We start from the raw sequence: 16306 nt of genomic DNA on the forward strand, positions 1-16306 counted from the left end.
TATAATATTATAAGCTTTTTACTGAAAAGGATATTTGATCCCCTCTATGGAAAAATGGCTAACCAAAGCTGTGGGAGTAAGCTTTGATGACTTTAATAACTTAATAAATCTGACATGGAATTCGACTCAACTGGAAACCATTCCTAAACAACAACTTAATTTAGGGATTTGCACCACATTCAAAATGTAAGTTTCTCTGTGTATATGACCTATAATTCAGTTTTACAAGTTTATTTAAATCAGAACAGACTCTTAGTAATATGGATTGAATTTTATAAACTATAAAATTCTTTTGTATAATTTACTTGGTAAATTATACTGCATTGATCATAGATGTTGGTATTCATTTTTATGTTAAAAGTTAACGTAATGATTTGGTATGGTCAGTTATTTACAGTTAATTTATGATGTATTGGAAAACTATTAACCTCCACATTTTAAAATTCCTTTTTATCTGTATATTACTTTTTAAGATCAAGAATACAGTACTGTATATGAAATATCCTGGGGATTCCTAGATCAGTCCTCTGACCTTTTTGTCTGACAGTGGCTACCAACTTTATTCCTTCTTTTTATGGTTGTTAATAAGTTTAATTAATACCCCCCCAAGAAAATCCCTTAGAAATGACAAATCAGATTATTTGGCCATCACTAATTACCCCTGTGAGACACAGCCATCGTTGATGTTTTCTAGAATGTATTTGCTTATTTAGTTTGTTCAACTGGTCATCTTGCATATGTGACGAAAGAGTTGTTGATGAACATTTTCCTATGAGAGAATGGATGATGATAGAACGCATTTGGTTGGGGCGGCATACAAATCAAATCGGATAGATAGATAGATAGATAGATAGATAGATAGATAGATAGATAGATAGATAGATGTGATTCTAGTGTAAATTTATCCTACCCAACAAAGTGAGTATCTCTTCTTGGTTTGGTAAACCTGAAGCAGGACTTAATAACTGATCCTGTGACCCCTGATGAAGTGGACAAGGCAATGGAGCAATGAGCATCTCCACTTGTTTGTTGGATCCGTGTCCCTCCTGACTGTTCTTGGCTAGTAGGGAGGTGACACAAGGCTGGCTCCAGGTGTTAGTCAATGCTTCTTTAAGTGAGGGATCCTTTCCGCAGTCTTTGAAGGAAGCGGTTGTGAGGCCCCTCCTCAAGAAGCCTTCTCTGGACTCAGCCTCATTGAGTAACTATCATCCTGTTTCCAATCTTCCCTTTGTAGGGAAGGTAGTTGAGCTCCAATTCCTGCGGACCTTGGAAGAAGCGGATTATCTAGACCCATTTCAGTCTGGCTTCAGACCTGGTAACAGCACAGAAACCGCTTTAGCTGCGCTGATGGATGATCTCTGGCAGGCCCAGGATAGGGGGCACTCCTCTATCCTGGTGCTTCTTGACCTCTCAGAGGCTTTTGATACCATTGACCATGGTATCCTTCTGCGACGGCTGGAGGGGTTGGGTGTGGGAGACAATGTTTTACAGTAGTTCTCCTCCTACTTCTCTGGCCGATCATAGTCGGTGTTAGTGGGAGGATAGAGGTCAACCCCTAGGCCCCCTCCTCTCTGGGGTTCCTCAGAGGTTGGTCCTCCTCTCCTATTCAATATCTACATGAAACTGCTGTGTGAGATCATCCGACAACATTGGGTGAGTTACCAACAATACGCTGACGATACTCAGCTGTACATCTCCATCCCATGTCAGTTCAGTGAAGCGGTGGAAGTGATGTGCCGGTGTCTTGAAGCCGTAAAGGTCTGGTTGGGATTTAACAGGTTAAAACTCAACCCTGACAAGACTGAGTGGATGTGGGTCCTTCCTCCTAAAGACAGTCCCATCTGTCCATCTTTAGTCTTGGGGGGGGAGAAACAATTTCCCTCTCGGATAGGGTTCGCAACTTGGGTGTCCTCCTAGATCCACAACTAAGGCTAGAGCAAAATCTCTCAGCTCTAGCTAGGGAGCTTTTGCACAAGTTCGTCTTGTCCACCAGTTGCGGTCCTACCTTGACCCGGAGGCGCTCCACACAGTCACTCATGCCCTCATCACCTCTCGTCTTGACTATTGCAATGTGCTCTAGTGGGGCTACCCTTGAAGAGCATTCGGAGGCTTCAGCTGATGCAAAATGCAGCAGCACATGCAATAACGGGTATACCAAGGTATGCCCGTATTACTCCATCATTATGCGAGCTGCATTGTTTGCCAGTCAGTCTCCGAACGCAATTCAAGGTATTGGTTATTCCTTTAAAACCCTAAATGACTCAGGGCCAGACTATTTACGGGACTGCTTCTATCCAGTAAGGGCCCACAGAGTTGGCCTTCTCCAGGTCCCATCCACCAAACAATGTTGGTTGGTGGGATCTCGGGGAAGAGCCTTCTCTGTGTCAGCTCTGACCCGGTGGAATCCGCACTCCTCCCTATCAGTCTTCTGAAAAGCTGTTAAGACCTGGCAGGCCTGGAAATAGATTGATTGTAATGTATGCATGGATTTTAAAAATGATATTATTGTTTTTATTATATTGTTGATTTTACTGTTGTATTTTTATTGCTTTTTAAATTATTGTTGTATTTATGACTGCTATTAGCCGCTCTGAGTCCGTTTTGGAATGAGTGGCATATAAATACAATAAGTAAATTAAATAAATAAATAACTTGTGATCCATCAGTTTTCTATGGCAGTAAAAGCCCAGTCTCAGTCATTTGCTTTTGAGAGTTTGCCTGAGACTACAAAATGAAGGTGCTGGCAAATACCCAGTGCCCATGTCTAGGTCTCTCTGGACCTTTGCATGCAGGAAACTACATTTCACATTCACATCCTGTCAGAATTCATCCCTTGCCAGATAACCGGTTGCCCCTGGCAACCATCTTGCCCAGAGTTCCCTTGGCACCAGTGTAAGTATTTTATTTACAAACATGCCAAGGGAGCTTTGTTTGTCTTTGTGGATTTCAAGCTGCGCAGAAGTTTTAGAAAGATATAATTGAGTTTATTAGACCAGGTATAGTTATCTAAGCCAGATGTGTACATGCATGCTTACTGTGCTTAAGAATGCATCTTTTCAGGGGAGTCTGGACTTGTTTAAGTCAAAATTATGATGCAAAAGCTGAAGAGAGCAGCCTTCTCCAACCTGGTTTATTCTTGGTACGTTCAGAAATATCCAGATAAATCCAGAGTTTGTATCAAAATGATGAAATGCTCTTCCATGATGTCATAAGTTCTACTTCTCATTGTATATGCATGTGATGTCATGACACGCAAGAAAAGAAGTAGAGTTTGCAGTGTGATGTTGCTGCATATATTCTTCAATGCACGCAGGCTGATGTGGATGGGTTGGATAGAATTCCTTTTGCCTTTGGTCAGCTATGTTATCGTCCACTTGCAACTCTCCTGAAATTTTCTATTCTACAAAAAGTTCCATTCTGATGGAAAGGTGATGGAGTAGTCTTCAGAGACAGCATTAGGAAAGGTCCCCCTGGAAGAACCCAGGCAAGCTGACGTAGGCTGAGAGAAACAAGGAACCTCCTCTGGATTTTTACAAATATATGTGGCCTATTCTAGTTGGGGTGTTATAAGGCACAAGGAATTACTTCTCCTAAAAAAGAAAAACAAACGCAAAACAGTTGGAATCGATTAGATCAAGGTTTAACCCTTGCCTTCATGTTATTCCTCTCATTTATCAGCCTCTCCCACCTCCATCTCCTGTTCAACATTCAGGCAATACCTGCCTTCCTAACAGAAGCTTCAGGGTCCATTTCTTAGGTCAGGAGAATGATAACAAAACGTTGCTGGGGAAAAGTTAATCCAGAATTATTGTGATTACAGGCAGTCCTCACTTACTGCTCACAGTTGGGACTGACATATCCATTGCTAAGCAATGTGGTTACTAAATGAAACATGTGACCACGCTGGACTTAGAACATCTGTTCTGCGGTCATTAGCTGAAACACCACATATCATTAAGTACAACATCATGTGACCGTAACTTATGATTTCCTGCTGGCTTCCCCACTGACTTTATTTGTAAAAAGCTGGCAGTGAAGGTCATAAATAGTGATCACAGGATGTTGTGAATGATGATACTACAATGATCATAAATGTATTCTAATTGCAAAGCTCCCAGGCTACTTGGGTTTTTTGGAATACTGTATTGCAAGTTTCAAGACTGATTGTAAGCCTACGTTTTCAGCATCATCGTAACTTTGAACAGTCGGAAAATAAGGCAGTCAGTAAGTAAAGACTACTTGTAGTAGGGACTTGTGAAGAATCAGGAGATTCGTTCAATGAAAAATTTGTGCAATAGATTAATCATAATTCTCTGTGGCTGAATTGGCCAGTCTATAATATGATATAAGGGTACAATAAATAGTATAAATGGACAGTATTGGTGGGTTGCTGCTAAGGGAGTTCAAAACGTTTCATGAAACTGCTGTTCGGAGAAGAAAGTGACTGCTTGCAAATGCAAAATGGCTGGTTTCAAGCATTATGAGGAGTGTTTGGAGTTCAAAATGGTGTTGGTACGTAATTAATCTTTGTTCGTCCACATTCATTTAGCCTTTTTTCTCTTTGTTGCAGTGTGGAAGGAGACCCTCCAGGAAGTGAGGCAGGAACCATAGTGGACAATCTGGGCAGTCAACCATACCGATGCGTCCCTGAAGTGACCAAGGTTGAGCACTACGATTTAGTGCCATCCTCCTCCTCTTCTGTCTGTCACGCTCCGTCACCAGGGCTTCCGTGGGCCCAGCGAGCTCGGCTACAGCCAGCCAGCGTGGCTCTGAGGAAGCAGGAAGAGGAGGACAACAAACGATCAGCACTATCAGACAGCTATGAGCTCTCAACGGATCTTCAGGACAAAAAGGTACCTGGTTGTAGATTGTGCTGAGCTAGGAGAGCACCAGGCGGGGGGTCCTACCTTTTGCCGCTACTGGAACACTCCTGGAGACTCTCGCAGGCAGACGGGCGCGTCCTCACGCAGGATTCAGCTTCTGCGCATGTACCAGAAGCCATATCTCATGTGAGGACACGCGAGTGAAATTTCGGTGATTTTCTTTGAAAAAAATGCCAAAAATGGGCGAAATCTCATGTGCGAGAGCATCAGGTGCATGCGCAGAAGCCAAATCTCATGCAGCCGCACACATACATACCTCGGGGCACGGAGATACATGCGCATCTCCATTTCTGCTAACAGATCGCCGATCCCACCCGTACCGTCTCCAACCTACAACTGGAGAACATCCCTTGCTTCTGGGGTCTCTGATATGCAGGAATAAGAACCTGTGGCTTGCTTGAAGTCCAATGATCCAGCATCATTGGGGGGGGGGGGGTTGAGGAGTTATGGACCTGATTGTTCTGAAGGTTGCAGGCAGCAAAAGGTTTTGTAGATTGAGCCAATGTGGGAACTTATCTATAAATAGGAAAACGTCCCACAAAACCCCTTTAAAAGATTGAAAGATCCAATATCAGTCATTTGGAAGGGCAGGCAAAGGCAGAAGCCCTAAGAGAGAGTGTGCTTAATACTAGAGCCATTGGGCACGCGTGCTGCAGGTGGCACATGGAGCTATGTTGGAGGGCATGCAAAGTGTTGTCCTATGTCAGCTCCAGCATGCATGCGCACGCTGGCCAGCTGATTTTCAGCCTTCTTTTCAGCCATTTTTGCTCTCCCCAGGGAAGTCTCCTGAAGCCTGGGGATGGTGAAAACCGGGCCAATGGGCAACCAGACGTTCGTTACTGAACTTCTGGTTGGGTCATTTTTCGCTGTCCCCAGGCTTTAGGAGTGTGTTATCAGACCTGTGCGCATGCACGTGGGGCAATGGAGGGAGTGGGCATACATGGGGGGTTGTGCGCATGTGCAGGGGGAGGGCATTGGTGTGGAGACACATGCACATCCTAGCATGTGCACACACACACTTTTGGCATGCAAACCAAAAAAGGTTCACCATCACTGTACTAGAACATGCGCTTTGCACCTAAAGGGTCTGCAGGCCAATGTTTCTCAACGTTGGGCAACTTCAAAATATCTGGACTTCAACTCCCAGAATTCCCCAGCCAGTAAGATGAAGTCCATACTTCTGCTCCAAGTAAAGATACCAAGGCTGACCCAAAGGTATTTTTTCCAGGGGCAATTGGACTTTCTGTTTTTCTTTGAAGATGTTTTGCTTCTCATCCAAGAAGCTTCTTCAATTTCTTTAGGAAATTGACAATATCACGTGGTTCTTTTTGCTCTGAGAAAACACAGTGTGATATCTTGCTCGGAACCTACTTTTGTGTGTGGGTGATTGGCTTGTTCTTAGCGTCATGTTTCAATTCTCCTATTCTCCTCACTCATCTCCTTCTTGTCTTTTCCAAATCCCTCCTCTCTATTGATGTCCATCACAGGTGGAGATGCTGGAGCGGAAGTATGGGGGCTATTTCTTGAGCCGGCGGGCAGCTCGTACAATTCAAACAGCCTTTCGCCAATACCGCATGAACAAAAAGTTTGAGCGCCTAAGAAGTTCGGCATCAGAGAGCCGCATGTCACGGCGCATCATACTGTCCAACATGCGGATGCAATATTCGTTTGAGGAATATGATAAGGCCCAGAATGCCCCTTACTTCGAAGGTAAACCTGCCTCTCTGGATGAGGGCTCCATGGCTACTGCTCGACCTCATCTCCTGGATCATGGACTTCCCTACAGTGGGTCTTGCCGGACCGGCTTGGATGGCAACTCCCTGCATTCCTCTTCTGGAGGCTTCTGCAATGACATCACGGAGCTAGAGGATTCCTTCTCCAAGCAGGTAAGGCCCAAACTGCACGTTTCCAGGTAGCTTTCCTTGAAACTCACCTTTGCCCAAACCACACCTTTCTGTGTGTTCTCCAGCTTGATTATATCCCCTGATGCTTCTTCAACCCTTCTCAAAACCTCATTGTTTCCCTGCTACCGTGTCAAAGTATCTTGTGCTGCCTCTGAGCTAAGTCAATGCATAGATGGGGACCTTTCTAGCCAGAAGGAACTTTTCCTTATGCTGCATTTAGGCTTTGTTTCATCTGCAGAGAAGAGAGGCAGAGGGTGGACAGAGCTGCTCTGTTTCATCATAGTCCAGGCTGCTACTTCAAAGTAGGCTCAGTTGAAGCTGGAAGAAGCCAATGTTTTCATTTGTTTTTACAGCTCCCCTTCATCCATGCCTCCCCCTCTCCCTCCCCCCAGGCAAAGCCGCAAGAATTCATTTCTTTATAACCCCACAGGGCACGCAAAGGGAACCTTGTGTCCTCACAAATCTTCTGCCCCTAATCAGGATGAGCCGTTTTAGGAAAGATAATCCCACTTGGGATTGCATTGTAAGATGAAGCGTGCTTGATTTTTGCCTTGATATTACTTGAGTTTTCAGTTGTAGTGTTTTGGTTTTTTTACTTTGTAAACCTCTTTCAAGGGGAAGAAATGGGGGAAAAGTTGGAAAACTAATGAGCACAATGCCAAGACTCCCTGGTTTATTGGTTGAAAATGTTATGATCATAATGCTTAGCCGCTATGTTTCTCCCTCTTATTAGCAGCGGGAATAATTGTTTAGCATATACAGAGACAAGCCATGAAAAATGGATCATGACTTAGCAAATCCCTCCTTGGAATTTCACCTCCACTCTTTTCCTGACTCCTCCTAGGAACCACAATTAATTCATACACAGTAGATATTCCACACCGTATTTCTATTGTGGTGTGCAAAAGTACAGGGATAACCAACCAAGTTCAGCATCAAATAATTAACAGACTTTGCTGTTATTAATTAAAATTATGTTTATAGAACACTCAGTAATCTGAGTTCCTTTTATTACTGTTTGTGTTTGTTTCTCTTGTTTCACCATGTTAGAACCTCTTCATGCTCTGGCCAGGCTTAGATACACCCAGGTACCATTTTTGGGTTGCAGAAACCCAGATGAACATTAAATGGGAAGGAACAGTTGTATCCAGGCTGTCTGGGTTTTGCAGCCCAGACAAAATAGGCTTAATATCTGTTCAAGTGCATCTAGGGATTCCTTGGCACAGAAAACAGCTTCGTGAGCCTTGGCAAATAAGTAACATGACGGACAACATTTCTGACAAGACAACAAAGAGATGATAATGGGGCCTGATATTTCTCCTGCAAAAGGGACTTATCATATAATGCATGACGACTGCTTTATGGTAACCTACTGATCTGGAAGCAGCCTCCACTCACTCCAAGTGATAAACTGTTCTCAAGCCTGAAATACTGTGTAGCAAATAAGTAAGATCAGGTAAATTCACAGGTGCCTTTTGTGTCTTTGAAGATCTGAATGGAAAATATTTCCATTCTCACTTTATCTTATTATATAATGAAACTTAAGAGAGTTATACATTAGCTTCTTTGTCTTGGTTTGCCATTCTGTTTCCCAGACTTAATCACATCCTAAAGCAATGATGGCAATCCTTTTTTGGCTCAGATGCCAAAAGGATGCATGTGCGTGCTATTATGTGTGCATGTGTGCCCACATCCATAATGCAATGCCCTCCCTCGCACATGCGCACAACCCCCCTTGGGTCTCCACACACCACCACCCCACGTGCATGGAAGCTTTCCTGAACCCTGGGGATGGCGAAAAAGATTAAAAAGCCCAACCAGAAGTTTGTTTCCCAACTTCCGGTTGGCCCATTGGGCCATTTTTCACCTTCCCCAGGCTTCAGGGGACTTTCCTGAAGGGAGAAAGAAGGTCAAAAATCAGCTGCAGTGTACACCTCACGTGCCCTCAGATATAGCTCTACGTGCCACCTGTGACATGCGTGCCACAGGTTCACTATCACTGCGCTAAAGCAAAAACATTAGTAGATATTAAACTGGAGATGACTCCAGCCCCATAGCACTGAAGGAAATATCGTAAGAAGTCCTTGCAAAAAGGATAAGTTATATGAAAACCTTGTTGTTGTTTTTTAGTTAATGGAAGAACTAAAGGAACTTACGGTAATATGAATAAAACTAGTAACTGCATCTTGTCTATAAATCATGCTTTGGATCAGTTGTCTTCATGGATTTAATTTTGTTACATCGATGCTCTATTGAGTAGGATACTATAACAATCCTGCATTCTGATTTGAAAGCTTGCTTGTCTTCTCACTGTTGCTGTACCATATGTTTCATAAAGGATTATTCAAATGGGAGTTCATTAATTAAAATAAGGTACAGGATTGATTTAATTAGTAGAGGATTGTTTTTCCTCATTTCTTTCTCACCATATCTACTGAGCCCTTGTCAGCCTTGCAAGGTAGTCCTCTTAAGAAGCGCACCCCAAAATTCTATCTTTATAGTAAAGTTAACAGAATCTTGCCAATCTGAAAGTACATTCCTCCTCACTCCCCCTTGCTTTTATAGGGGGAAATTAGGGAGGGTGCTTTCTGAGACCTTTGCTATGTCCACATTCCTTCTGAAAACTCAGATGTGTCTTATCTGGCTGTTGTCCAGTCTGTAGCTCTTCCTCCTGTCTCCCAAAGTCGTTCCCCTGCACCATTATAGTGCCAAAGAGAATCTGCCCTGGCTGACCTCTTTCTCTGCCTCTCCATAGGTGAAGTCCTTGGCAGAATCGATTGATGAAGCCTTAAACTGCCACCCACTTGGCCAGGAGGGAGGACCTGGTGTCCCCACTTTGGAAAAAAGTGAATCCAAGGAGCAGCAGGGTGACAGTGCTGCCACTTCATTCAGTGATGTCACACTCTATCTGGACGAAGGCGCTCCCACGTCACCCCTCTCTCTGGAGCGCCCCCCCAGCACTGATCCCCCAGAGCCTGCTCCGGGAGTGCCCCTCCCACCGCCCCCTCGGCCGGAGTATTGGGGGGCGCCCCAGCGGGAGGACAGCCGGGAGAATGGGGGCGGGAGCCGGCGCAGCACACCTTGCATGGAATGCCGGGACTACCGCCTTCGGGGCGCTCACCTGCCCTTGCTCACAATTGAGCCTCCCAGTGACAGCTCAGTGGATCTGAGCGACCGTTCTGATCGGGGTTCAGTCAATCGGGGGCTCATATATGAGCAAGATGGCTGCAGCCCCCATGGCACCCTCAAACATCCTGGAGGGCCTGCACGCTCCCCACACCCACACCGCCATTATCATCCCGAGAAAAGCCAGCCTCCTCCACCTTTGCCCATCCCGCCCCCTCAGGCCCCAGGCCGCCTGCCTCCGCCTCCTCCGCCGGACAACTCGGATGGCGACAACGACAGCCTCAACAGCACCACCAACTCCAACGAGACCATCAACTGCAGCTCAGGATCCTCCTCCCGGGACAGCCTGCGCGACCCGCCTCCACCCGCCCCAGCCACCACCACGACTGTCGGAGGGCCCTGCAAGCAGACCTACCAGCGAGAGACACGGCACAGCTGGGATTCTCCTGCCTTCAACAACGACGTGGTGCAGCGCCGCCAGTACCGCATTGGCCTCAACCTTTTCAACAAGTATGGCTGGTGTGGTCAAACGCCATGGGGAAAACAGGGTTCAGCAGAAGGCTGGGTTAGGCTCCAGGGCTGGGCTGGCTTCACAGGCCTTAGAGATCCAGCTGGATTTAGCATGGGTCGGGGGGTGGGGGTGATTGTGAGTGGTTTCTTCATTTCAGGACAGAGGTGCTGGGTCAGCTTTTAATGTTTTTTTTTTTTTTTGCTACTTATATCTTTTATCTTTTCTCTGAGGGCTCCAAGTGACATGCTGTACAAATGGCTAATTTCATCTCCTGTGGGTTTGGTTGGTATGCAAAAGAATGACTGTGAGCTCAGGGGTCAAGGGTAGATTTGAATTTGGATCTCCCTGGTGCAAGCAAGCCCAGTCTTTATCTCCAAGGATACACTGGGTATATCCCCATGTCCGACGGCCTTATAGAATTGCTTTCTCTTTTTGGCACGGCCATTTGACCGAGGTCTTCTGCCTTTCATCGCATCCAAACTGTTCTACAAAAAATAGGCAATACAGAAAGAATCTGTTCTTTGTACAGTCTGGATCACCAGTGGAGTGTTTGAGTAGCACACAAGAGCAGAATTCAATGGTTTGGGCATCTCCTGGATGAAATGTGACCTACAAGAAATAAACAGGTCACTTTTGCTGCTAAAATTTGGATGTTTTATGACAGTGCCCACAGTATATGTTGGGGAACCATTTTTATTCTTCACAGGTCCAGCCTTCTATTCCTGAAGGCTTCCCAGTGACACCCAGTAGACAATCTGAAAGAGGGTTATTTTAGCAACTGGATTTTAATTGAAATTCTGGTTTCCAAAAATCTGATTCTCAACATAGTTGGCTTCTCTCGTCCCCAAATTTTGAAACATGAGGTCTCAATCCTAAGTAGAATATATAGCTCCCCCTTTTCACATTTAGACTGCTACCTTTTGTTACTTTAAAAACAATATAATAACATGGGCTCTGCTCCTGTGCCTGATGTGCCAAATTTAAGCAAGTGAAACTTTTCCACCCTGATGGTGTGAAATAAATGATAATGGAAGAGTTTTGGTATTTTTAAAGGACAGGACCTTTGCCAATCTGAAGGTGAAGACCTCATCTAATACCTTTCTGTGCCCCTTTTGCTTTGACTTGGCTTTTTTCCAGCTACTCCATTTGGGCACTTGCTCCCTATGGTGTCTTTCAGGTCTTTAGGTCAAAGCAAAAGAGATGGCGGAAGACTTAGGTTTTAGCTTCCTCTGGTTCTTAGAGCTTTAATTGCTCCTGAGCCAGACAGCATCTTTTTCACTGGCAGGAAGCAGGCTTTTGGGGGCTGGGAAGCAGCCGTCACATCATATTAACCAGCTGGGATCATGACTCACATTGAAGCCTGCGGCAATGTGCCAGGGTAGGAAATCTCTGTGCCTTTCCTCCTGGAGGCGATCCTTGAGCATTTATTTCTGTGTGCATCCTTCAATCTGGCAAATTGAGGAATTAATCTGGTCCACGAGAGGGCTGTTCGGTACCAAAGGCAGGAAGTCTAAACCCTCCCCCCTGGCCCTTCTTTTCTCTAGGCTATCCATGCCCAGTCCCAGCAATCTCTCTTCATAGGTCTTGGTTTCTAGTCCCCTAATCATTTCAACTCAAACAAACAAACAAATAAATAAGCCTCCCCAAGACTTATACGCAGATTAATAGATATGGACAACGGTCCGTGAGGAAATTCTTTGCTCTAAAACCCGTAATCATGAGCAAAAACTGCTTGTGCCCACAAGTCTAAGCTCACTGCCTCCTGTTGCTATCTTTTTCTCCTCGGAGAATTATATTCTCTGTTTTGGAGTTCTAATGCTTAACAGCATCAAGTGGGATTTACAATCCATAGAACACCTTTAATTCAATGCCTCATTTTTGTCCCTTAAAATACTATGTTCTGGGCAATCAGATAAGGAATTTGGTAAGATATGGCTTACCGTATTTACATTTAAATGGCTTTCCATTTAAATTCTTGTGGATCCAGAAATTCCTTGTCTGCGCCCCCACCCCGTCCCCCTTACCTCTTTTAAAAAATGGCAAGCATGTGTTTTGGAGAAACAGAGGATGCAAAGGGTGTTGCTGACATCTTGTGGATGTCAGGAAGCTAGGTAGGTGGCAGAATAGACTTCAGAAAGAATAGATTTTTAAAAGATGTTGAATGTTTCTGACTCTTGAGGCATTCAGTGGTCCCCATCAGCTAAGTTACTGAGGTTTCCAGCTATCAGATCGACATTTCTCTAAAGCAAGGATGATCCACTTGCCCAACCCATTAATTCCATTTTTTCCAAGCTTCCCTCCCCCATTTTCTATAGGATAACACTGTGAATATTCAGTGCATGTGGCAAAAAGCCTTATAATCTGTCCTTCCTTAGTATTTAAGGCTTTAGAAAACCAATCTCTCACCCCAAGTAGAAAAGAGGGGTTTAAAGAATGGCCCTACTTTCTCAAATGGCATCATTAATAATAAAAAATATTATTATAATTATTATAATACATAAGTATAATTAATTATAAAAATAATGATATGAAATGTTTTTTTAATGTATACATATTCAATAAAACTTTTGCTAAAAAAATTAATGATATCACTTGAGAAAGTACTAAAAACTAAAAAAAAAACAACCATTAGCCTAACTATCTAGCCATCTGAACAGTCCATTTATTTGAAATATTAAAATTCTTCTCTTTGACCCAAGTCAGTGGAGGCAACTTGGTGACCTCCATCAGGGGTGAAATGCTCCCGGTTCGTTCGTGCCTGTCAGTCGTCGGAGAGCTGGTCACGAAAGGAGCGCAAGGCTCTACCCACCCACCCAGACACCACCATTGGAGTTCTTTTACCCTCTGTGCATGCGCAAAGCATTCTCTGGATGCGCAGAGTATAAAAAAACCTAAATAGCGGTGTCTGGGTGGAGCTTGATGCTCTCTTCGCGACCAGCTCTCCGACGACCAATAGGCACAAGCAAACCGGGAGCATTTCACCCCTGACCTTCATATATTTTGGATTTTAGACCCCATCTTCTCCAACCACCTGGCTAGCAGCAGCATCTGGAAGGCAGTAGGTGCAAATGGGATGAGTTAGTTCCCAGCTCACCTACACTTTCTCCCAGGCTTTTAGTTATGCCTTGGGTAAGTAAGCACACCTGAGGGCTCATCGATCTGTTGCCAGCTATAGCAATGAAACCTCATATGTCAGCTTGGTGGGTCTTTCTGCTTTGTTGCTGCTCTAAAGGAGAAATATCTGATTCTACATTATCAGGTTTTAAATCTAGTTCAGTATTGGACTGATAATGTGACCGATGGAATTCAGGGAAGGGATCAAAATGAATGAAAATTCATTAACTCTCTATAATGTTTACCGAACTGCAATACATATAAGTAAACATTGCATAACTAAGGGCACTTCCATTAGCTTTCTTATTCTCCCAAATAAATGACACAAAACTATATCAGGCTGGGCATTCAGGATACTTTCAAAATGAATATCTAGAATTTTAATATACAGAAGAGACAAAGTTAGAGTGCTTTTTTGGAAACAGAAACTTATCTGGAAAAGGGTCATTGTTTCTTCTCTAAAGATAGGAGGAAAATGGGTTTGGGACAAAAGCGATGTCAGGCAAGCATGAATAAAGGCTTCTTCTCATCCCATTGCAGGAAACCAGAAAAGGGGATCCAGTATTTAATCGAGAGAGGCTTCTTATCGGATACGCCGGTAGGCGTGGCCCGGTTTATCCTGGAGCGGAAGGGGCTGAGCCGGCAGATGATTGGAGAATTTCTTGGCAACCGGCAGAAACAATTCAACCGAGATGTACTCGAGTAAGGACATCTATACATTTTTCCTCCCCATTGTCCTAACTGATAAATGCTATCCTACCCCTAAGCTTTATTTAAAGCTATAACTTGTTTTTGATGTTTATAAGATAATGCAAAGAGTGAACTTGTGTCTATTATTTATATGCTCTGTTCATTGCATTTATGTTGTAACGTTCCTCTAGGAAGCCATTGATGGTTTATTTGGGATTCTCACCTTATTTTATCTCCCCAAAACAGCCCCCCAAGGTGACTGAAAGCCTTGCAGTGGCCTCTGGGATTGAATGGGAGCCCGGACCTGGGTATTCATGGGTTAAAAAGATGAATTACTACAGGGTAGCCTTCTAATTCAGATCTTACCTTAGAGAAGCTTCAGTATTTGTTCAGCTTCACCCACCATATAGTATGAAGTTCATAGTAGTAATTCATGTTATAGGTTTGTGAAAAATATTGAGGAGATACATCGGACTAAGTCAGGATGTGGTTTCTTTCATCTTAGCTTTGCACAGTATGTGATTGTGGCTTTTTAGTCATTGTTACTAGTTTAGTATTATGTATGAACTCAAACTTTTTGACTCATTTGTCAGCCAAATTACAACTAAAATCCAGCCATGACTTGTCTTTTGAATATTTAGAAGAAATACTATATAAATATATTATGCTATTGAAGACAAGAGAACATTTGTAGAAAATGACTTTAGGTTAGATTAAAAATTGCCCATTAGAAAAGAAGACATTTTACTGATTCTTAGATATTTTTAAAAGATGTCTGTTGGAAGAGTGAAATGAATGAATTTTACAAGAAAGCAATCATTGAAACATCATCAAAGAAGTCTGGATTCCTACTGTACTGACAAGTGATCATGCATGGGCACTTTGCAGAATTTCTCTTTCTAAATCAGGGGTCTTCAACCTTGACAACTTCAAGACTTGTGGAGCAGAGCTGGCTGAGGAATTCTAGGAGTTGAAGTCCACAAGTCTTAAAGCTGCCAAGGTTCTAAATGGTCTCTAGAAGACTCGGCTACTAATTTGGGATATAGTGCATTTTGTGCTGAGAAAAATAGTTAAATAAAGTGATCCATTATTTTTTTACTTACATCTGCTCGCAAAAATTGCGAAGAGGTGTCAAGAGTTTCTCCAGATTAGGCCTTACTGTTTATGTGAGCATTTTAAAGGAAGTATACAGGCTTGGAAATGAAGATGAACAGAAGAAGGAGTATTCTTATATATTAGTGTGTGCATGTGTGCCTTCAAGTGTACACCTGGTGACTGCCTGGACAAATCCTTACAGTTTTCTTGGCAAGGTGTTTTGGAAGTGGTGTTCCATTGCCTCCTTCCTAGGGTTGTGAGAGTGACTAGCTCATAGTTCAAGGTCACCCAGCTCATTTTGTGTCTAAGGTGGGATTAGCTCTCACAGTCTCCAGGCGCTCAACCTTATTCATACTGAACCAATATGTCTTTTTTCCTTCCCTGTATTTTTCTGCTCTGTAGTTGTGTTGTAGATGAAATGGACTTCTCCAGCATGGACCTGGATGATGCCCTAAGAAAGTTCCAGTCACACATTCGGGTGCAAGGTGAGGCCCAGAAGGTGGAACGTCTCATTGAGGCCTTCAGGTAGGTTAAAGTTGGAACTATTTTCCCACAGTTCCCTTTAGCATTTGGAAGTATGGGAGGAGAGACCAGCCTAGAAAACAGACCACAGTCAATAGAAACTGTGGCCCATAATCCCTGTGAACTTGTATTGCCCACTTCTATGCTGGACAGCAGCGTCTGCAACAAATCATATTCTCAACATAGAACATGGGATGGTAGCATCATGTAAATGCTTTGATCATGTGTCCCAAATGATGCAACTACCTAATTTGTATTGCTTGCATAATATCATGTATGTTTTAGTCATTTGTCCTACCTAGCAAACATCCATGATGCTGGATACGATTAGTGGAAGTTGCAATTCCAATACCTTGGATAAAATTTTGTTCTTCAACTATGATTCCTGTAGGATTTCCTGCTGATGTTATGCTAACCTGTTGGTATATGCTGCCAATTGGTTTTCTGCAATATCAGGCTGG

General features: G+C 43.6%; 1 protein-coding gene across 9 annotated transcripts in view; it reads left to right on the top strand.

Annotated features, from left to right (window-relative positions):
* Positions 1 to 16306, top strand: part of IQSEC2 (IQ motif and Sec7 domain ArfGEF 2) — a 198857-nt gene that overhangs the window by 167397 nt on the left and 15154 nt on the right. For 8 of the 9 annotated variants that reach the window (XM_070741428.1, XM_070741436.1, XM_070741435.1 and 5 more), the window contains 5 exons: positions 4571 to 4853; positions 6371 to 6769; positions 9543 to 10423; positions 14079 to 14240; positions 15726 to 15848. In XM_070741428.1, the coding sequence (XP_070597529.1) occupies positions 4571 to 4853; positions 6371 to 6769; positions 9543 to 10423; positions 14079 to 14240; positions 15726 to 15848 (1848 nt within the window). The remainder of the gene's footprint in view (positions 1 to 4570; positions 4854 to 6370; positions 6770 to 9542; positions 10424 to 14078; positions 14241 to 15725; positions 15849 to 16306) is intronic. The other variant, XM_070741432.1, reaches the window with a different exon arrangement.

This window comes from Erythrolamprus reginae, chromosome 2 (assembly GCF_031021105.1).
Source record: "Erythrolamprus reginae isolate rEryReg1 chromosome 2, rEryReg1.hap1, whole genome shotgun sequence".
NCBI classification, from domain to species: domain Eukaryota; kingdom Metazoa; phylum Chordata; class Lepidosauria; order Squamata; family Dipsadidae; genus Erythrolamprus; species Erythrolamprus reginae.